The sequence below is a fragment of the Scyliorhinus torazame genome, chromosome 2, assembly GCF_047496885.1.
Source record: "Scyliorhinus torazame isolate Kashiwa2021f chromosome 2, sScyTor2.1, whole genome shotgun sequence".
Lineage (NCBI taxonomy): Eukaryota > Metazoa > Chordata > Chondrichthyes > Carcharhiniformes > Scyliorhinidae > Scyliorhinus > Scyliorhinus torazame.
The window spans coordinates 38998424-39020798 of NC_092708.1; the positions used below are offsets into that span (position 1 = coordinate 38998424).

At 43.1% G+C, this 22375-nt stretch overlaps 1 protein-coding gene across 6 annotated transcripts in view; it reads left to right on the forward strand.

Annotated features, from left to right (window-relative positions):
• ptpn4a (protein tyrosine phosphatase non-receptor type 4a) overlaps positions 1-22375 on the forward strand; it is a 428661-nt gene that overhangs the window by 210268 nt on the left and 196018 nt on the right. For all 6 annotated transcript variants that reach the window (XM_072470160.1, XM_072470166.1, XM_072470164.1 and 3 more), the window contains 3 exons: positions 617-737; positions 847-934; positions 12719-12807. In XM_072470160.1, coding sequence (XP_072326261.1) covers positions 617-737; positions 847-934; positions 12719-12807 — 298 coding nt within the window. The remainder of the gene's footprint in view (positions 1-616; positions 738-846; positions 935-12718; positions 12808-22375) is intronic.

Below are 22375 nucleotides of genomic sequence, written 5' to 3' on the forward strand. Positions count from 1 at the left end.
CTACCGGAGGAGGTAGTGGAGGCAGGGACGATAGGGACATTTAAGGGGCATCTTGACAAATATATGAATAGGATGGGAATAGAAGGATACGGACCCAGGAAGTGTAGAAGATTGTAGTTTAGTCGGGCAGTATGGTCGGCACGGGCTTGGAGGGCCGAAGGGCCTGTTCCTGTGCTGTACATTTCTTTGTTCTTTGTTGTTTGAGATCAGTGTATTGAACTTGATGATCAGCCATGATCATGATGAATGGTGGAGAGCAGGCTCAAAGGGCCGAATGGCCTCTCCCTACTTCTATTATCCATATTTCTACACCTGTATGCTAGCTTTGTGTATGCACTTGTAATTGCCCCCCCCCCCCCCCAAGCCCACCACCACTCGAAAATGTCAGTGATGAGGTTAAGACTTGGTTACCCAGTGATGCTACAGTAATAAACTAGCCAGTTAAATCTCACCAATGAAGAAAGTCTCTTTCGCAAGATTGTTAGGGTGTCCAATTTCCATGGAAGTGAGTGATGAGTTGCAGAAAAAAAGTAACAATTTCCCCCCCAATATAACACCTTAGTTTGGGATAACCAAGACGTTTGCTTCTAAATCTTGCAATTGATTATTTTTAAAGCTGAACTGGGAGATTACTGCAATTCAGAGCACTTGCCAGGCTACCTCGCCAATTATTCCTTTATCTTCAACCAACCTCAAGACTTTGAAAAAGAAATCGCAAAATTGCATCAGCAACATAAGTAAGTAATTCTACTACGTATTAGGAATGCTTTTTTGATGTTCTGAAACATTTGTGTCTCAGATGTGTTTCATTGCATAATTAAATGTGCTTTTTTTTTTTAAAAACAGAGGACTCTCGCCTGCGGAATCAGAATTTAATTACTTAAGTACAGCACGCAGCTTAGAACTATATGGAGTCGAATTGCACTATGCAAGGGTAAGTATAAATATGGCGCTTTTCACTTGACTTCCAGGTGTACCCAATGAGGAAACTTGAGCTTACTTTTCTTTGCTCCTGTGAAGTAGTTATTTTAAAATGTTATGGTCCATCAGGTATTTTTAAAATCAAATCTGTGCCTCTAATAAATTTTCAGATGTTCACCAAGGATTTGAGTTTGTGAGGTGAGATCATAGTTGAATTGAAGGATTTTAGAGTCAAAAGAGTCTTGTTTCTTTCTTCAAATTTCAGTCAACAGAAATGGAGGATGGTATGTGATATTTGTTATGTTTGGAGGAGTGATTACTGTCCAGTTGAATTGATTAATTAATATTCTAGGTTGACCCATTTTGGTCTGCATCATATGGGAATGCAGACAGCAAGTTAGTGATATCCCATGCAATGAATTATTGGTTAGACGAGTGTTGCCGAATATAAATTGCGGACTAGAATCATAGAATCATTACAGTGCAGAAGGAGGCCATTCGGCTGATCAAGTCTGCACTGAACCTCTGAAAGTGCACCCTATGTAGGCCCAATCCTTCATCTTATCCCCGTACCCCCCCCCCCCACAGGGGCAATTTAGCATATCCAATCCACCGAACTTGCGCATCTTTGGACTGAGAGGAAACCGGAGCACTGGAGGAAACCCACGCAGAATGTGCACACTCCACACAGACAATCTCCCGAACGCGAGTCTCTGGCACTGTGATCATCAGTGCTAACCACTGCGCTGTTGTGCCGCCCCTAGTGACAATTTATATTTGTAGATATTAGAAATAAAGTATAGTTTTAAGCAGGATAAATTTTATGTTTCTGTATTTGAAAGGGTTACTAACTTCAGTTTGGTTCAGATGGCTACATTGTAATGAGGGTCGGCGATGTTAAGGCAAATAAAAGGGTTTAAAGAACTAGGTTGCTGCTTCGCAACCGGAGGCACACTGGGACCACAAGAACTTTTGAGTTAGTTGTAAGCTAGTGCCAGGAAAAGCTAGACACTCGACCGAGAACTGCAGAGAGCAAATTTCCCAGAAGAAACAAAAGGAATTCCCAGAAACTAGGGAATGAGACGAAATGAGAGTGTTCCAGGAAAACTGAAGTCACGAGAACAAATAAGAATCTGAATAAGTTCCTGTTTTGGAGAATTCAAGTAAAAAGAAGAGACAGGGCTTTGAATTGAAGAGGCAGCGGAAGGAACCAGAATTAAAGTCTGCTGGGTGAGAAGCCAGATATCTGAAGTGAACAAAAGGTCGGTGAAACCTTTACACAGTCTGTGAAGCAGTAGTATTCTATTAGCATGGCTGGATACCTGAGAGATTGCATGGGAGCTTGAAAGCACAAGGTGATCCAGGACACCAGAAGAAGAGATTCAGCACCTGGAGGGTGGAGCCTTAGTGAAGGCATCCAAAAGAGAGCATTGTGTGGGAAAAGATTCCCAAACTGTGTTCTTTGAGAGCAAGGATTGGAAACCCTCACGTGGAAAATGGTGTTCCAGTGAGACGAGCATGAGCGGTGGAATTTGAGAAATCTACAGAAGTTGGTTTTTGCGGCATCTGTCACTTTGAGTGGCGTGTGTTAGGAAAGTGAAGGTAGTTTTAAGGTAATTAATTGTACTGATAAACATTAGAAATAAGGTACAGTTTTAAGTGTGTTTAATTTAATGTAAAATTAGCTTACCACTTACTCAAAATTAATGTAATTTAATGTAATGGATTTATGCGGGACAAAGGTTTTTGTATGTGCGAGGGTTGACTAAGTTCCAGCTGTGTTTTCTATTGTGCTTCAGGAGGGCTACGGCATGAAGAATAAATAAAGGCATGTGGGTGTTGCCTAGCAACTGGACCTTGTAAGGTAGAGAAGCTTTGTTAAGAACAAACAAAACAAAGAAAGAAATGTACAGCTCAGGAACAGGCCCTTCCGCCCTCCAAGCCCGTGCCAACCATGCTGCCCGACTAAACTACAATCTTCTACACTTCCTGGGTCCGTATCCCTCTATTCCCATCCTATTCATGTATTTGTCAAGATGCCCCTTAAATGTCACTATCGTCCCTGCTTCCACCACCTCCTCCGGTAGTGAGTTCCAGGCACCCAGTACCCTCTGTGTAAAAAAACTTGCCTCGTACATCTACGCTAAACCGTGCCCCTCTCACCTTAAACCTATGCCCCCTAGTAATTGACCCCTCTACCCTGGGGAAAAGCCTCTGACTATCCACTCTGTCTATGCCCCTCATAATTTTGTATACCTCTATCAGGTCGCCCCTCAACCTCCGTCGTTCCAGTGAGAACAAACCGAGTTTATTCAACCGCTCCTCATAGCTAATGCCCTTCATACCAGGCAACATTCTGATAAATCTCTTCTGCACCCTCTCTAAAGCCTCCACATCCTTCTGGTAGTGTGGCAACCAGAATTGAACACCATACTCCAAGTGTGGCCTAACTAAGGTTCTATACAGCTGCAACATGACTTGCCGATTCTTATACTCAATGCCCCGGCCAATGAAGGCAAGAATGCCGTATGCCTTCTTGACTACCTTCTCCACCTGTGTTGCCCCTTTCAATGACCTGTGGACCTGTACTCCTAGATCACTCTGACGTTCAATACTCTTGAGGGTTCTACCACTCACTGTATATTCCCTACCTGCATTAGACCTTCCAAAATGCATTACCTCACATTTGTCCGGATTAAACTCCATCTGCCATCTCTCCGCCCAAGTCTCCAAACAATTTAAATCCTGCTGTATCCTCTGACAGTCTTCATCGCTATCCGCAATTCCACCAACCTTTGTGTCGTCTGCAAACTTACTAATCAGACCAGTTACATTTTCCTCCAAATCATTTATATATACTACAAAGAGCAAAGGTCCCAGCACTGATCCCTGTGGAACACCACTGGTCACAGCCCTCCAATTAGAAAAGCATCCTTCCATTGCTACTCTCTGCCTTCTATGACCGGGCCAGTTCTGTATCCACCTTGCCAGCTCACCCCTGATCCCGTGTGACTTCACGTTTTGTACTAGTCTACCATGAGGGACCTTGCCAAAGGCCTTACTGAAGTCCATATAGACAACATCCACTGCCGTACCTGCATCAATCATCTTTGTGACCTCCTCGAAAAACTCTATCAATATTGACACGACCTCCCCTTCACAAAACCATGCTGCCTCTCACTAATAGGTCCATTTGCTTCCAAATGGGAGTAGATCCTGTCTCGAAGAATTCTCTCCAGTAATTTCCCTACCACTGAAGTAAGGCTCACCGGCCTGTAGTTCCCTGGATTATCCTTGCTACCCTTCTTAAACAGAGGAACAACATTGGCTATTCTCCAGTCCTCCGGGACATCACCTGAGGACCGTGAGGATCCAAAGATTTCTGTCAAGGCCTCAGCAATTTCCTCTCCAGCCTCCTTCAGTATTCTGGGGTAGATCCCATCAGGCCCTGGGGACTTATCTGCCTTAACATTTTTTAAGACGCCCAACACCTTGTCTTTTTGGATCTCAATGTGACCCAGGCTATCTACACACCCTTCTCCAGACTCAACATCTACCAATTCCTTCTCTTTGGTGAATACTGATGCAAAGTATTCATTTAGTACCTCGCCCATTTCCTCTGGCTCCACACATAGATTCCCTTGCCTACCCTTCAGTGGGCCAACCCTTTCCCTGGCTACCCTCTTGCTTTTTATGTACGTGTAAAAAGCCTTGGGATTTTCCTTAACCCTATTTGCCAATGACTTTTCGTGACTCCTTCTAGCCCTCCTGACTCCTTGCTTAAGTTCCTTCCTACTTTCCTTATATTCCACACAGGCTTCGTCTGTTCCCAGCCTTTTAGCCCTGACAAATGCCTCCTTTTTCTTTTTGACGAGGCCTACAATATCTCTCGTTATCCAAGGTTCCCGAAAATTGCCGAATTTATCCTTCTTCGTCACAGGAACATGCCGGCCCTGAATTCCTTTCAACTGACACTTGAAAGCCTCCCACATGTCAGATGTTGATCTGCCCTCAAACATCCGCCCCCAATCTAGGTTCTTCAGTTCCCGCCTAATATTGTTATAATTAGCCTTCCCCCAATTTAGCACATTCACCCTAGGACCACTCTTCTCCTCGTCCACCAGCACTTTAAAACTTACTGAATTGTGGTCACTGTTCCCGAAATGCTCCCCTACTGAAACTTCTACCACCTGGCCGGGCTCATTCCCCAATACCAGGTCCAGTACCTCCCCTTCCCTTGTGGAAGTTTTAGTTGAGCTAATTTTTGGAGACAGGATCTCCTGGAGTGAGCATCTGTCAATCCTGCCAAAAGGGAGCTGCAAAGAGGCGTGCTTTTTAAAAATGTCTTCATTCTTGGGATGTGGGCATCGCTGACTGGCGCCAGTATTTGTTGCCCATCCGTAATTGACGTTGAACTGAGTGGCTTACTAGGCCATTTCAGTGGGGAGTAGTTCAGAGTCAACTGCATCGCTGTGTGGGTCTGGAGTCCCATATAAGCCAGACCGGGTAAAGACTGATTTCCTTCCCTAAAAAACATAGTGAACCAGATGGGTTTTTTGACAATCGGCTTTTAATTCCAGATTTTTATTGAATTCAAATTTCACCATCTGCCATGGTGAGATTCGAACCTGGGACCCCAGAACATTACCCTGGGTCTCTGGATTACTAATCCAGTGATAATACCACTATGCCACCTCCTCCCCTGTATGCCCTGGGATTGCAAGTGCACATCTACTTTTTTAATATAAATTTAGAGTATCCAATTCTCCTTCTTTTTTTTTTCCAATCCAGGGGCAATTTAGCATGGCCAATTCGCCTACCCTGCTCATCTTTTCGGGTTGTGGGATTGAGACCCACGCAGGCACGGGAAGAAATGTGCAAACTCCACACAGACAGTTACCCAGGCCGGGATTGAACCCTGATCCTCGGCGCCGTGTGGCAGCAGTGCTTACCATGCGCCACTGTGCTGCCTTCAAATGCAGATCAAAATAATGTTAAGAGGACCTCCGTCTCCACCACCCTTTCAGGCAGTGAATTCCAAACTCCCATCACCCTCTGGGTATAAAAACGTTTATCCTCATATCTCCTCTAAACTGTTCACACTATATTTTAACGATTTGGACGGGGAAACTAAATATAGCATTTCCATGATACAAAGTTGAGTAGTAGGGTAAACTATGAGGAGGGTGCAGAGATTCTTCAACGGGATTTGGACAGGCTGAGTGAGAAGGCATATGCATAGCAGATACAGTATAACGTGGATAATGTGAGGTTATCCACTTTGGTAGCAAAAATGGAAGACATTATTATTTGGATTGGTGTTAATTGAGAGAGATGGATACTCAGCGAGACCTTGGTGTCATCGTGCATCAGTCGCAGGTGCGGCAGGCAGTAAAGAAGGCAAATGGTATGTTGGCCTTCATAGCAAGTGGATTTAAGTATAGGAATAGGGATCTTTTGCTACAATTGTATAGGGCACTGGTGGGGCCACAGCTGGAGTATTGTGTAGCGATTTGGTGTCCTTATCGGAGGAAGGATGGCCTTGCTATGGAGTGAGTGCAATGAAGGTTCACCAGGATGATTGCTGGGATGGTAGGACTGTCATATGAGGAGAGACTAAATCGGTTGGGATTATATTCATTGGAGTTTAGAAGAGTGAGGGGGATCTCATGGAAACTTATAAAATTCTAACAGGCTTAGACGGGTATTCTCAGAAAGGATGTTCCCGATGGTGGGGGAGTCCAGAACTAATAATAATTATCTTTATTGTAATAATAATCCTTATTGTCACAAGTAGGTTTACATTAACACTGCAATGAAGTTACTGTGAAAAGCCCCTAATTACTACACTCCGGCACCTGTTTGGGTACACACGGAGAATTCAGAATGTCCAATTCGTCTAACAGCAGGTCTTTCGGGACTTGCCTGAGGAAACCATAGTACCCGGAGGAAACCCACGCAGGCACGTGGAGAAGTGCAAACTCCGCACAGACAGTGACCCAAGCCGGGAATCGAACCTGGCACCCTGGCGCTGTGAAGCAACTGTGCTACCCACTGTGCTACCGTGCTGCCCCTAAAGATTGAGGATAAGGGGTAAACCTTTTAGGACTGAGTTGAGAAATTTCTTCACCCAGAGAATGGGGAATCTAAAATCCACTACCACAAAATGTAGTTGGGGCGAAAACATTGTGTAATTTCAAGAAGGAATTAGATATAGGTCTTGGGGCTAAAGGAATCAAGGGATATGGGGATGGCGTGATCAGGGTTGAACTCTATGGTCAACAATGTTTGTTTTAGTAAATTTAGAGTACTCAATTCATTTTTCCAATTAAGGGGCAATTTAGCATAGCCAATCTACCTAACCTGCACATCTTTGGGTTGTGGGGGCGAAACCCACGCAAACAATGGGAGAATGTGCAAACTCCACACGGACAGTGACCCAGAGCCGGGGCCGAACCTGGGACCTCGGCGCTGTGAGGCAGCAGGGCTAACCCACTGCGCCACCATGCTGCACCCTGATCAACAATGATAATGAATGACGGAGCTGGCTCGAAGGGCTGAATGGCCTCCACCTCCTATTTTCTATGTATGTTTCTCTAAGACATCCTGCCCTTTACCTTAAATCCCCTACCACCAAGGGGAAAAGATTGTTCCTGTCTATTCTATCTATGCCCCTCATAATTTTATACATCTTAATCATGTACCCCTCAGTCTCCTCTGCTCCAAGGAAAACATATCCAAGTCTATCTAATCTTTCTTCATAATTAAAACTCTCCAGCCCAGATGGCATCTGGCCCAGGTAAATCTCATCTGCACCCTTTCCAGTATTATCACATCTCTCCAATAAATATGGATTTAGAACTGCACACAATACTCTAGCTGTGGCCTAACCAATGTTTTATACAGTTCCAGCACAACCTCCCTTCTTTTAAACTGTATGCCTCAGCTAATGAAAGCAAGTGTACCAAATGTCGTCATAACCATTGTATCCACCTACTCTGCCACTTTAAGGCGATGGTGTACATGCACACGAAGTTCCCTCTGACCCTTGGTGCTTCTCAGGGTCCTGCCGTTGATCATGTATTCCCTAGCCTGGTTTGTCCTGCCCATTTGCCACTGATCAGCCCATCTGACCAGCCCGTATAGGCATTCTTATAATCAAAGGCTATCCTCCTCAATATTTACCAACCCACCAATTTTCGTATTGTCCATAAACTTACTGATTAGCCCGCCTACATTCTTATCTAAATCATTTATATAAACCACAAACAGCAAAGGCCCCAACACACTGATACCAGTGGGACCCCATTAGACACAGGCTTCGAGCAGCAAAATACCCCTTGACCATCACCCTCTGCTTCCTGCCACTCAGCCAATTTTGAATCCAATTTGCCAAATTTCCTTGGAGACCATGGGCTCTTACCTTTGCGATCAGTCTCCCTTGTGGGGCCTTCTCAAAAGCCTTACTGAAGTCCAAATGCCATTTTCTCATCTACACACCTGGTTACCTCTTCGAAAAATGCAATCAAGTTGGTCAGACATGACCTCCCATTACCAGTGAAGCCAAAGAAATCCTAAAGGGATTGGTCTAAAATGTAGGGCTGGATTCGCTGTTAAAAATGGAGTGGAAACCTGGGTTAAAAGAGTAATTTGTAAGGGGCAGCACGGTGGCGCAGTGGTTAGCATTGCTGTCACGGCGCCGAGGTCTCAGGTTCGGTCCCGGCTCTGGGTCACTGTCCATGTGGAGTTTGCACATTCTCCCCATGTTTGTGTGCGTTTAGCCCCCACAACCCAAAGATGTGCAGGGTAGGTGGATTGGCCATACTAAATCACCCCTTAATTGGAAAAAATGAATTGGGTACTCTAAATTCTTTTTAAAAAGTGTAATTTGTAAAACCTTGGATTGAATTTTGAAATGCAAACTGCTAGGGAAATGCATTATTAAGAGAGAAGAATTTTAAAGCTTGCTTTTGGGGTGGAGTTTGGGCACTTCTGATCATCAGCCGGGGGATTTGGAGGAGAAATCCACAGACACTAACTTGGGTTCGGAGCAGAGTGTGTGTATTTGACCACAGTTGTCTTGTGTGTTTAAAAGAGACTTTGTGTGTTACAGATACCATTGCTAGCTTAAGGTGTACTTTATCATCCATATCAATCTTTAAATCTATGTATATTTGTTAAACATGAGGGGGAGTAACGGAGTATTGTATTATCCAAATTTTTTCATTTAAAAAAAAAAAAAAAAAAATTCTTCTTAAAACAAATTCGTGATCGTGTGACTGTTCGTCCAAGTTTTATAAAAAAATAAAAGTTATGGTCTTTCAAGCCAGGGTTCCATTCTGGGATCTGACCTGTCCAGTAGTAACATTAGTTGGGATCATAACACTAGTCGCATTGTTTTAGCCACGTGCACTCATTTTAGTAGAATAGGACTTGCATACACTAGCACAACACAGTACTTTGTTTGTATTTATTTAACAAATATCTAATACTATTCAGGAACCAATTAAAGGGTGCACACAATGACCAAAAATGACTTGTGGAGACTGTCGTTCACCATAACAGTTCCTCCACAAAAGCACCATTACAATCCTGTTGGAGACCATTAACATTTCTTAAGAAAATCCACATACCTTGTTTTAACCAATAAAACTATGCCCCAGATTTCAGTTTTTTAACGAAAAGTTTATCTCAAAACCTTACACAAAACAAGCACTATTATATTAACAACATGGTGTATAACTATTTGTTATGTATTTAGGTTTACTTCCTATTTCCTCCAAGAATCTTCTTATAAGACACATCAATATTGAAGTGATTTACTTCTGTAGGGACCACCCATAAGGTATGCCACAGTGCTCTGGGGAATTATTCTCAGCCCCATTACTCTGAATGTAAAACTTGCATTTACCCTCTGTTGTCTGTGGAGGCTTCAGTCTGTTGTTCTTCTTACTTTTCCAATATTTGCAAGCTAATTTGGTTGTTTTCTTTTGCAACATAGCACTGTGATGTCCACTGTGGATTCTCCCAGTAGCTTCAAACTAGGCAGTTTTCCAGCTTTTGTTTCTCTCAAGTTCAAACAGAATAAAGCCAAACCTGCATTCCACTCAGTCAATGGGTTTTACTCAGCTTCCAGTGCAAGTCTATCTAGCTGTCATTTACTTGGCTAACTTCTTTCGGTGAGCTGCAAAGCACACGAGGTTCCAAACTGCAAATAAAAACTTATCCCAGCAAACACTCAATTTTAACCAGAGATCCTTCCCAAGCTCCACTCATCTCCATGACAACATAGCCTACTCTGTTCTGTCTTCATACTGACTTCCAAGCCAATTATCCCTCATTTACAATTTCTTGAGCTAGCTCAACCTACCAGCTGTTTTATAGCTCTCTCTGCTATTCTGACTCCATTAAACAAACTTGGGTAACCTTCTGAACTACAGTTTCTTTAGATGTTCTGCCGATCATTAAAACACAGTATATTAATTACCTTCACAACAATCTTCCCAGAGCTAACCATTATCTCTCAAAATATTACCATGAGCTACATATTCGCAACAGCACCCATAAAGATGAACTTGCATATACTTATTATTTTATAATATTTAGGGTAACCAATTCATTTTTTCCAATTAAGGGGCTATTTAGCGTGGCCAATCCACCTACCATGCAGATCTTTTTGGGTTGTGGGGCAAAACCCACCCAAACACGGGGAGAATGTGCAAACTCCACATGGACCGTGACCCAGAGCTGGGATCGAACCTGGGGTCTCGGTGCCGTGCGGCAGCAGTGCTAACCATGCGCCACCGTGCTGCCTTCACACTTGCATATGCTGCATGAGTATAAATATTGAGACCCAGTTCCCAATGTTATCCATCAGATTATTAATTTACAAAGCAGAAATGGGATTAGCTAAATTCAAATTCTTGATTAACCACAAATGAGTTGACCATCATTAGATGGTTATTAGACCGCTGTAAAGTAAAGTCCTCTTCCCTCAAACACTGAAAACACAACTTAAAAAGTATATATTTCGGTTTGGAAATGATCTTCGTGAGGGCAGATGGAAGTTCTTCAGACGGAATTTGTAATGCAGTTATGTTGTAAAACAAAATTAAATTGTAACCTATTGTCAGTGTTGTGCATTTTATTGAGACCATTGACTGTGCAAGACACATCAGGGATTAAAATTTCAAACGGGAATACATATGTGCATAATGGTTAACACTTTCAACACAATAAATTTTTGAGTTGATGAAACACCCTGATTGAGATGCTGATTAATATAAAACCCTTGGTGTTTAAAAGACTAGTTAGTTTTAAGCAGTAATTTGATTCCATAAAGTCCATATGTTGACCGAGACCCTGCTCGCTCAGCTTAGACACAATAAAGAGACCTGCATTTAACCTGAGACAACTCGTAATTTATTCAGAAGAGCTAGCTTAATCGCGATTTCTAAGAATTTTGTACTCTGATCTACTGCTGAGATCTAGGTATTACCCGTGCTAGTAAGGGGGCTGGCCCGGCTGAACCAACAGCTCAGGCTCTCCGGACCGACAGCTCAGGGTCTCTTTTCTGTGGTGTTTGCTCCTAGGTTTCTGGGTTGTTGACTGTGTCCAATGTCCCTTTTATCCAGGTCCTGCTAGAGCTAAGTCATGATGCACCAACACACACACACTAACACGCACCTGGCCAAAGTTCTATTGCCTCATTAGTAGAAATAAACAGGATGCTCCTGTTTAACTAGGTTGATTTAATCATGATCCATTGTCCTCTGAAACGCTCCTGTTTGACCAACTATTAGCCATTATAGAGTCTGATGGCTCCTCTGTTTATCGCTCTTCCTGTTGCAAAGTTGATCTCTACTGTCTATTTGTAATTCCTGTTTCCAGCCTATATGTCTTTTTCTTTTGTCATCCAGTCCCCAGTACTACGCATAAAACTGTTCTTCAGAGCTGAACGTGATTGGTTGTATACGTGTGCCTTACTTCCATTTCCTATACAAGTGACTGACACCTGCTTCAGATGGTACCCCACATAGTGTCACCATTCAGTATAGGGCTTCTTTATGCAGGTAATGATTCTTGGTGTTGAGCATTACGTAGTCTGGGTTAGTCCTGTTTCTACAGCAGCAAGTTGGTTTCTGTGAAGGGTCTGGAACAATAACTTGAGAGTAGTCCGGTAATGGGTATGGACTTCATTCTGGTTCCTCTGTCTTGCATGCAAATTCAGCATTGGTTATGACAACGTCTCACAAGATGCAGCATGTTGCAGCAAGCATCCTGAGCAGGGACGAAGCTAGCAAGCTTAGATTCCATGCAACTTAATTTCAATATTGAACCTTTATCTTGGGAGTAAAGAGAATTAGGTAGCCTTCCCCATCAACAATTAACACTTTTGTTTGGTTACAATATGATGCCAAATGTTCTCATCCTCTTATTTTTAAATAAGCAAAATGATTTAAGTTTGCACAGGCTGTAAACGCCTTGATTGTGAAATATGTAGTGTTGCACATTAACGGAAGTATAGTACATTTGGAACTTTTAGACGTTTGATGGTACAAAACTTGAGTCTTGCCGAAAATAAGAGACATTGCATCTTTTTTTCAGCAACTTTTCAAACTTTGCTTTAGCTCAATCACTGATTACAGTTTTGGTAATCCTGAGATTTTACAAATATGGGGTGAAAGATAATCCATTTCCAGTAAAGGACTTAAAGGAAAGATCTATAGATATATGCCTTCAATCTTTATGATCAATTATACGCAGTTTGACATGAAACTTTCTCTTCCTTTTTTAGGATCAAAGCAACACAGAAATTATGATTGGTGTGCTGTCAAGTGGGATTGTAATTTACAAGAGCAGGGTACGAATTAACTACTTTCCATGGTAAGAGCTTTCTGCTTCTCCTCTGAGAGCATCTTAAAACATGCTCCCTGTCCAAACTTTTGATCACTTTTCCTAATCTATCTTACTTTGGCTGACATCCAGTTTTCATTATGATTCCCTGACGCACCTTGGGATATTATTCTACATTAAGTGCTTTACATAAACAAAAATTACTGATTTAAATGTTTTTTACAAAATAAATATACTTCATTTAAATTCTTCCATTGCTGTAACCAGAGTCAATATATTATTTTCAAACCATATCTCAATGTAATAAATTTTCAGTAAGTGCATTACAATAGCATTGCTCTACTGCTCTGTAAGACAATCCTGGATGAAGAAAGCTAATCCTGGTAACATGTACGGAAACGCTCAAGTTTCCCCTGGCAGCACTAGTTATCATTAATACCATGGTTTTTCCTCCAGTGTTTTATCTGGGAGTCTATTCTAAATATTGAAACATGTACTTGCTGATGCCAGTCCTAAATTTACATTTTACTATTTTTTAAACCTATCTACTTTTTTCTATTTCCAATTTAATTTAAACAAAATTAGTGGAAAGATTGTGTGTAGTGGTATCGTCACTGAACTAGTGATCCAGTGTAATCTCTGGGGACCCAGGTTCAAATCCCACCATGGCAGATGGTGAAATTTGAACTCAATAGAAAAAAGCACCTGTGAGTAAAAGTCTAATGCTGACCATTGTCAGTTGTCATTAATGACGTTTGAGGGAAGGAAATCTGGCATCCTTATCAGGTCTGGCCTACATGTGACTCCAGATCCACAGCAATGGCATTGACTCTTAAAAATGCAAGCCAAGGGTAATTAGGGATGGGCAACATATTCTGGCCTAGCAAGTGATCTCCACATCCAATGAATAAAAAAAATGCCTTTTGCCTACCCCACCTTTGTTTTTGTTTTTTGACACCCCATTTCCATGCAGCAGGAGGAGAGAGCGCTAATTGGGCAAATTGAGAAAGGAAAGGAGAACTGACTTTCGAATTGTTTGGATGCTCCATTTCAAGTCTGAAAAGTTCACGTTTCTTCAGCCTTTCCTTAACCCTGGCCTCAAGCACATTCTCTGCATTTCCTCTGCAACTTGAATTTCTCCTTCATATCTCTGCAGCCAAATTTTATCTATTTTAAAGATATTTCAAAGTTGTTGTCTTATGCTCCTGTGAACTGCCTTGGGGCATTTTGTTATGTTAACGCTGCCAAATCAGCATGTACAGAGCAGTCGCACACGAGGTGGCTCCTTCCAGATCATTTAATTTTGGCCCCTTTTGCCCAGTTTTGTGAGGCTGATTTGTGGGAAAACTTTATTAGTTTGATGGGATATGGTTCCCACTTAAAACAATGCCTAAAAAGTACAAGATCAAGCAGCAGACAAGTAAAGAATCATCATCAGACTATGAAGCCCATTGAATTTTGTCTGCTGAGAAATGGCGGAGGCTCCTGCTATGACTTTGGCCACTCCACTGACGGCCAAGGTGCTCACAGACATGTTGGCAGTGGGACTTGAGACGTTATGGCAGGCTGTCTGAGGACATCGACAGAGCAATCGAAGGAGCCCTGACCCCAATTTGTCTGGCCTTGGCAAAAACAGAACAGGTGGTAAAGGTGCAAGGTGCGGTCATTCAAGGTGTGGAGGTGGCCCTCTCGAGGCAGAGTAACCAGATTGCCTCCCTGGAAGCAGAGATGGCATGGGTGGCCGGGGATAATAAGGCGCTGAGAGCTAAAGTGCATGATCTGGAGAACCGCTCCAGAAGGCAGAACTTGAGAATCGTAGGATTGCTGGAGGGTTAGGAAGGCCTGAATCTAACGGAATACATGTCGCAGATGTTTGGAAAGGTGGTGGGGGAGGGTGGAATGACATCTCCTGAGCTGGATTGGGCCCATAGATCGCTCAGCCAAAAGTCCTATTCTGGTGAACCACCTCAGGTGATCATCGTGCGGTTCAATAGCTACCAGGAGAAGAAGAAAGTTCTGCGATAGGTGAAGGGTTATCGGTACTACAAATGGGAGGGCCTTGCCATTAGGCTTTACCAAGATGTGAGAGTGGAAGTGGCTAAGAGGCGTGCGGCATTCAACAAGGCCAAGGCCGCATTGTACAGGAACAATGTTCTGGATTGGTATACCTTGCCTCCGAGTGACCTACAACCCGAAAAACCACTATTTTGAAGTGCCGGAGGAGGCAGATGTGTTTGTGAAGAAGCAGTTGGGATAGGACCAACTTTAAATTGTATTTTTATGAGATTTCTGTTTGGGGAGAGGGCATGTGATTTTTGGAATTTCTTATGGGCATTTTGGAGTTTGTATTTGTATTTTTCCTGTTCGTTTATGGGATAGGTATTGGGTTTTTTTCTTTGACTATTAAAGTTGGACGTGCTGGAGGGTTGATTGGTGATATGGTTATTTGTTCTGTTTTTACTCTGTGCGGGGTTGTCCTGCTAGTTGTAGAGGGCCATCCTACTAGCTGTAGAGTTAGCTAACTGGAGCAGAGTTGAGGGGGCGGGGGGGGAGGGAACTGCAACTCATTACATTGGGGGAGTTTTAATGATGAGCTTAGGATTTTTGTTTGGGGTGGGGGCAGAGGGGAGGCTGGGGGATTTTGTTCACCTTCTGCTGTTTACTGGTTTATTTGCGTGTGGTGGGTGGGGGGTGGGTTAGTTCTCTGATGATAACTACAACCTTTTCTTTGTTCTGATGGGCGGTTTGGTGGCCATCTTGGATGGGCCCTATGTCAGCACACTCTTGAGTAGTTGCTGGGTTTCCCCACATGGTAGGAATGCCTGATTCTGGATCGAGGTTAGATGGCCCCCTGTCTGGCTAGTCACTTGGAATGTAAGGGGGTTGACCGTCCCAGTAAAAAGATCCAGGAAACATATCAGTTGCGTAAGGGGAATAGGTTCAGGTACCTGCAAGTGAGGACTTTATGAGGAAAGAGGTGCCGTCCTTCCCAGGACTGCCACCTCCAGTGTTACAAGCTAAGCTGTTGTCTGAAGTTGACATTGGGGAGGGGAGAGTGGCAGACATTTGTGGAGAGGGAGGGTGCTCTACTGGAGGCGGTTAGGTGCAAATGGGAGGAGGAGGAGGAGTAGGGTTGCGGGGGGTGAGAAAGAAGAGTTGAGGACTGGGCTGTGGAAGGAAGCCTGCAGAGGGTAGTCATGTGTGAGGTTAAGCGTCATCCAGTTTAAGGTGTTCGGTCCTTAGATTCTTTTTGATATAAGTAGTGGTGTTGCATAAGAAATAAAACAATTGCATAGTGGGCATAGTTACAATGTAAAATTCTCTTAACAGTTGCTAAACCAGAGACCATTATTTCAAAATAGTTGTGTAAAAACAAAAAAGAACATTTTTTAAAAAGAGTAAAGAAAGTGTGGGATTAAAGCTGGTAACTTGTGCAAACTAAATGGAGCACACTACCTTTTTCTGTGCTGTAATGTTCTTCAATTAAAATGCAGTATTGGGTTTAGAATTATAATGCAAAATGCAACATCAGTTGCTGCTACCTATTTTGTCAAATGCCTTTTTAACTTGCCAGTAAACTAAATAGATGTGCAAGCTGCACCATGGAGATAAAGGAATCTTCCACCCTTCCTCCACCCCAATTGAGATGATTCACCGTTTTCCTTACCATTGCTCTTGCAGAAATTTTATTTTTATTTCCAAGTAGCTGATTAACGAATTTTTTTGCCTTGACTCCATGTTAACTTGGACAAAAGGTTCAACACCTATATGCATTATGTTGAATTCGAAATACTGGCCTTTCACGCATTCAACAGTCTTCCAGAGTCACAATTATCGAGTAGGCATTTGACTTTCTTCATGTTTCTAGCAAAACTTGTCCCCATCCCGTCACTACATCTAACATCCTCTACTACTTTACTTGCAAGGACATGCCAAGTATTAATCACTGTGAAGTGCTTCTTGACTTCCTGGCATTCCTCAAAAATTTGCATGTTTGCTGGTCTGCCCCTATATTGCCCTGTGCAGATGTATTTATTTTGAAGTATTTCTCTACTTAACACTAGCTTCTCTTGCGTTAGGATCATCATGGCTCGGATTGCATGCCTTTCTAACCTTTACTCATAACCAATCTTTATACAGTAAAAAATGTCTTCTGGCTGATTTGATTTGATTTATTATTGTCACATGTTTTAGTATACAGTGAAAAGTATTGTTTCTTGCATGCTGTACAAACAATGCATACCGTACATAAGGAAGGAAGGAGAGACTGCAGAATATAATGTTACAGTTATAGCAAGGTGTAGAGAAAGGATCAACTTAATACGAGGTAGGTCATTCAAAAGTCTGATGGCAGTAGAAAAGAAGCTGTTCTTGAGTCGGTTGGTACGTGACCTCAAATTTTGGTATCTTTTTCCTGACGGAAGGAGGTGGAAGAGAGTATGTCCGGGGTGAGTGGGGTCCATAATTATGCTGGCTGCCTTTCTGAGGCAGCGGGAATTATAGATAGTCAATGGATGGGAGGCTGGTTTGTGTGATGGCTGTTGTATCCCATTCCAGGACTAAGTTGTGTACCTTCTTCCTTAGTGGCCAGAACGCAATGCAGTACTCAAAATTAACCTGCTTAGAGCAACTTCAACAGAAGATTTTGACTGTACTGGTGCAGTGTTCTAGCTTGGGATTCTGGTTGCTTTGTTGATTGCTCATCAGTAACAAAATGACACAGCACACAAGATCATTTGGCCCATTGTGCCTGTGGCAACTCTCTGAAGGAGCTATCCACCTAATCCCACTTACCTGCCTTGCCTTGCATTTTTTTCCTCTGAAATGTTTATCCGATTTCCTCTTGAAAGTTACCATTGAATCTGCTTCAACCAGCCTTTCAAGCAATCGGTGATGAAAAGTTCCAATCTGGTTATTCCTGTAGGTTTCATATGAGACAAATGTTGTGGTTATGATTCACAGTCAATGGTTTACATCTGAGGTATTTTTGTAATTGTATCAAAATTAAGTGGGCAATTAATTTCTCAGGGAATTCCCATGAATTGTTAATCTCTTTCAGTCTTTTTTGCATAACGGCCAATTCCTCCCAAATAGCTGTATAATGTTTACGTACATCAATGGGTTGCCACCTTGCCGTGTTGGGAGGTTTGAGCGCTCCGTTGAACCCGAGACCAATATCGTTGGGTGTTTTAACTCCTGGCAGGGTCACCCATGGCGGTAAGGTCAGTGGGGAGGCACCTGACAAGTGCAATCGAAAGCAAGCCTTCAACGGAAGATCAGGGTAAAGGTACACGTGTGATATCAACAGCTGCACTTGATGGATGAAGATTGCAGCAGTTGGAAGATCCCCAGTCGTTCAGGTTCCCTGGACATTGAGACTGGATCTTTCTTCTGTCTGCTGATGTTCAGTGGCATCCCCATGTTGGAAGACAGCTTGCACAAGACCTCTACCTCGAGGGAAACCAACACCACACTCACCCATCCAAAATGCCCTGCGGCCATTGGCGAGAGGTGACAGAGACAGGTCCGTGAACCTGGAAGCCCCTAGTTTGGAGCGGCATGCGGACGGTGCAGCATGTGGACGGTGCAGTTTGAATCAGTCATTTCACTCTTGGAGTAGGAACAGGGGAATAGGAACAGGATAGCGTTTCGGCAGCTTCCTTCACGACTGAGCATCCCTCTTCAGGATGCACTTTGCTCGTCTGCTCACCCCACATGGGGAAAGGGCTCTAAAAGGTGCCCGAAAAATAACCTGTTGTCTCCAACCTTGCTGGAAAACCGCATCCAGTGGGCTCATCTACCTGCAGTCAGAAAAACAAAGGTAAACTCAATCTCGGCACCTGGGATGTGCGAATCTTTATGGATAACATGCAGAAAAATCGACCGGAATGGAGATCTGCCCTTGTTGCCTGTGAACTCAGGTACTTGAACATTGGAGTTGCTACCCTGCAAGGGACCGAAGTGCAGCAGAAGGAAGAAGGCGATGGTTACACATTCTTCTGCAGAGGAAAACCTGAGGACCAGCTCAGAATGCATGGAATCTGATTTGCTATCAAGAACGGGCATGTCACCCGTCTCTCTGAGCTCTCTATTGGCATCAACGAAACACTTCATGACCCTCCCCCTACAACTTGCCAAAAACCAGGCAACAGCTGAGTGCCAAGAACAGTTGAGTCCAAAAAAGGCTTCGACTTCACCATGGGCACCATGCTATCCAACATTCCTAAGGAGGATACGACCCAGCTCCAGGGTCAGAAACAGGGTTCCCGTAACAGCCTCCCCAAACAGGCGCCGGAATGTGGCGACTAGGGGCTTTTCACAGTAACTTCATTGAAGCCTACTTGTGACAATAAGCGATTTTCATTTCATTTTCAGAAAGGACCCCCAACTCTGGAAATTAACCATCGGAAAAGAAGGAGTTGGAAATTGGGTCCAACTGGGTTCAGCATGTCATCACTAACACACTTCTATCCAAGACTTCCTGGAGACATCCACGATCAAAGCACATGATCGACTTTGTCATTGTCCAATCCCATGATCAAATGGATGCCCTCATCAACAAAATGATGACCAGTCCACTTGACTCCTGTACAGATCACCGGCTCTTCTGCCCTCTTATGTCCAACGAATTCCACAACAAGCAGCGAAAGGTGAAGAAACAGTTCAGAAAATAGATCCATGTTAAATGGCCTCAAGAGCCAAGCATGCGAGTGAGCTTTCACCAATGTCTTCCGAAATCTCCAACGCGGGTGTCACATGATACGAGCGCGGGAAGAGCTGCTTTTCCATGGGATCTGCCGCCACTCCTTGATTGCACAATTAGGGTTTATCGCCCTAATTCTTAAGTTAACATTTGCTGTTGAGTCCATGGTAGATATGCCGAAAAACGTCAGAAAAACGTCAATTTGAAAAGGGTCAGTCAGATTCAGTAGGGGTGGAGCCACCCTTTCAATATCCTCAGGAGGTCTCAAAACTCTGCACTCTCCGAGGTTCTCTTGGAAGTGGTGAGAATGATGACTCCCGGGTGTTATCGGAGTGTGTTGACCCAATACCTGTGTGCTCATGAGCCAAAGTTGCAAAGCACCATTAAGAGGCTTGATGATATGGAGCAGTGAATCCTGCATCTGGAACATGATGCTTCCTCTGCAGAGGCAAGAATTCAAGCCCCAGAAAACTGGTTGCGTGGCATGTCAGAGGTCCTGGAGGCCTTAGAGAACGGAGGTCAGAGAAAGAATATCCGAATAGGTAATAACAGTAAGGATGTGGGATTAATCCTACAGCTCCTCCATCTTAATGAGGAATAATGTACTTCATTTAAATTCTTCCATTGCTGTAACCAGAGTCAATATATTATTTTTAAACCATATCTCAATGTAATAAATTTTCAGTAAGTGCATTACAATAGCATTGCTCTACTGCTCTACAAGACAATCATGGATGAAGAAAGCTAATCCTGGTAACATGTACAGGAAACGCTCAAGTTTCCTCTGGCAGCATTAGTTATCATTAATTCTATGGTTTTTCCTCCAGTGTTTTATCTGGGAGTCTATTCTAAATATTGAAACAACTACTTGCTGATACCAGTCCTAAATTTACATTTTACTATTTTAAACCTATCTACTTTTTTCTATTTCCAATTTAATTTAAACAAAATTAGTGGAGAGATTGTGTAGTGGTATCGTCACTGGACTAGTGATCCAGTGTAATCTCTGGGGACCCAGGTTCGAATCCCACCATGGCAGATGATGAAATTTGAACTCAATAGAAAAAAGCCCCTGTGGGTAAAAGTCTAATGCTGACCATTGTCAATTGTCATTAATGACGTTTGAGGGAAGGAAATCTGGTATCCTTATCAGGTCTGGCCTACATGTGACTCCAGATCCACAGCAATGGCATTGACTCTTAAAAATGCAAGCCAAGGGTAATTAGGGATGGGCAACATATTCTGGCCTAGCAAGTGATCTCCACATCCAATGAATAAAAAAAATGCCTTTTGCCTACCCCACCTTTGTTTTTGTTTTTTGACACCCCATTTCCATGCAGCAGGAGGAGAGAGCGCTAATTGGGCAAATTGAGAAAGGAAAGGAGAACTGACTTTCGAATTGTTTGGATGCTCCATTTCAAGTCTGAAAAGTTCACGTTTCTTCAGCCTTTCCTTAACCCTGGCCTCAAGCACATTCTCTGCATTTCCTCTGCAACTTGAATTTCTCCTTCATATCTCTGCAGCCAAATGTTATCTATTTTAAAGATATTTCAAAGCTGTTGTCTTATGCTCCTGTGAACTGCTTTGGGGCATTTTGTTATGTTAACACTGCCAAATAAGCTTCCGGTGGCAGCATGTACAGAGCAGTCGCACACAAGGTGGCTCTTTCCAGATCATTTAATTTCCTTAAGATGTGAGTTATTGATCCGTTGGTGGGTATGTATAGTCACTCTTTTGAGTTGGGGATGTTACCGCCAACTTTACGTGAGGCTAATATTTCTTTGATTCTGAAGGAGGGCAAGGACCCGGAGGAGTGTGCCATCTATAGACTAATACCTCTTCTGAATGTCAGCTTGTTATCTAAGATTCTGGCCAAAAAGCTGGAAGACATCCTTCCAACAATCGTACGGAAGGGCCAGACTGGATTTATTGGGGAAGATTTTCAAGTAACAGCATTACATTGATGCAGGCTTTTCAGAAATGTGCACTGGATGGGATGGTTATTTCCCTGGATGCAGAGAAGGCATTTGACTGAGTTGAGTGGAATTGTCTGGTTTATACATTGAGGCTTTGGGTTGGTGGAGAAATATATTAAGTAGATTCAATTATTGTATCATGGACCTGCGGCAGCCATGCTCACGAATTGATTAAGGTGGTCGAACTTTGGACTCCAGAGAGGAGCCTCTATCCCTCTTGTTAATTGTGTTGACCATTGAGCCACTGGCACAGGCAATTAGGTCGGACTCCTCTATATTGGGGTTGGAATTTGGGGTGAAGCAGTATTAGATTAGGTTTTGTGTGGATGATGTGCTACTGTTCGTGTCAGATCCTGGTGTTTTGGCCTGTGCTATTATTGGAGTGGTGGGCCGTTTTAGTGTAATTTCTGGTTACCAGATTAACTTTACCCAGTCAGAGGCCATGCCAGAGGCCATGTCTGTGGGGGAGCCCAGCGATAAACCACCACTCCAGGCTAATTTCCCATTTAGATGGCACCCCCATGGGATTTAAATACATTGGGGCTTCTATTGCCCCATCCTTTAGACAGTTATATGGGGCCAACTTTCCCCCAATTCATTGCGACTACTAAATGGGATCTCACTCTGTGGTCGGCACTCACGATTTCATGACTTGGGAGGATCATCTTAATTAAAACTAATGTATTTCTCAGACTATTATATTCTTTTACAGGTGCAGCCTATTATGTTGTCAGCGGGAGTCATGAAAGGAATTAATGGAATAATTTGTACATTTATTTGGAACAAAAAGAGACCTCGCCCAAGTCGGCTGAGCTCCAGTTATGGATCCGGCGTCCATCTTGCTTGACATTGAGACAGAGCGGTCAATTTTCCCTCTACAGGCCATTGTTTTATGGTGTCTTTAACGCAGGCTCTGTTA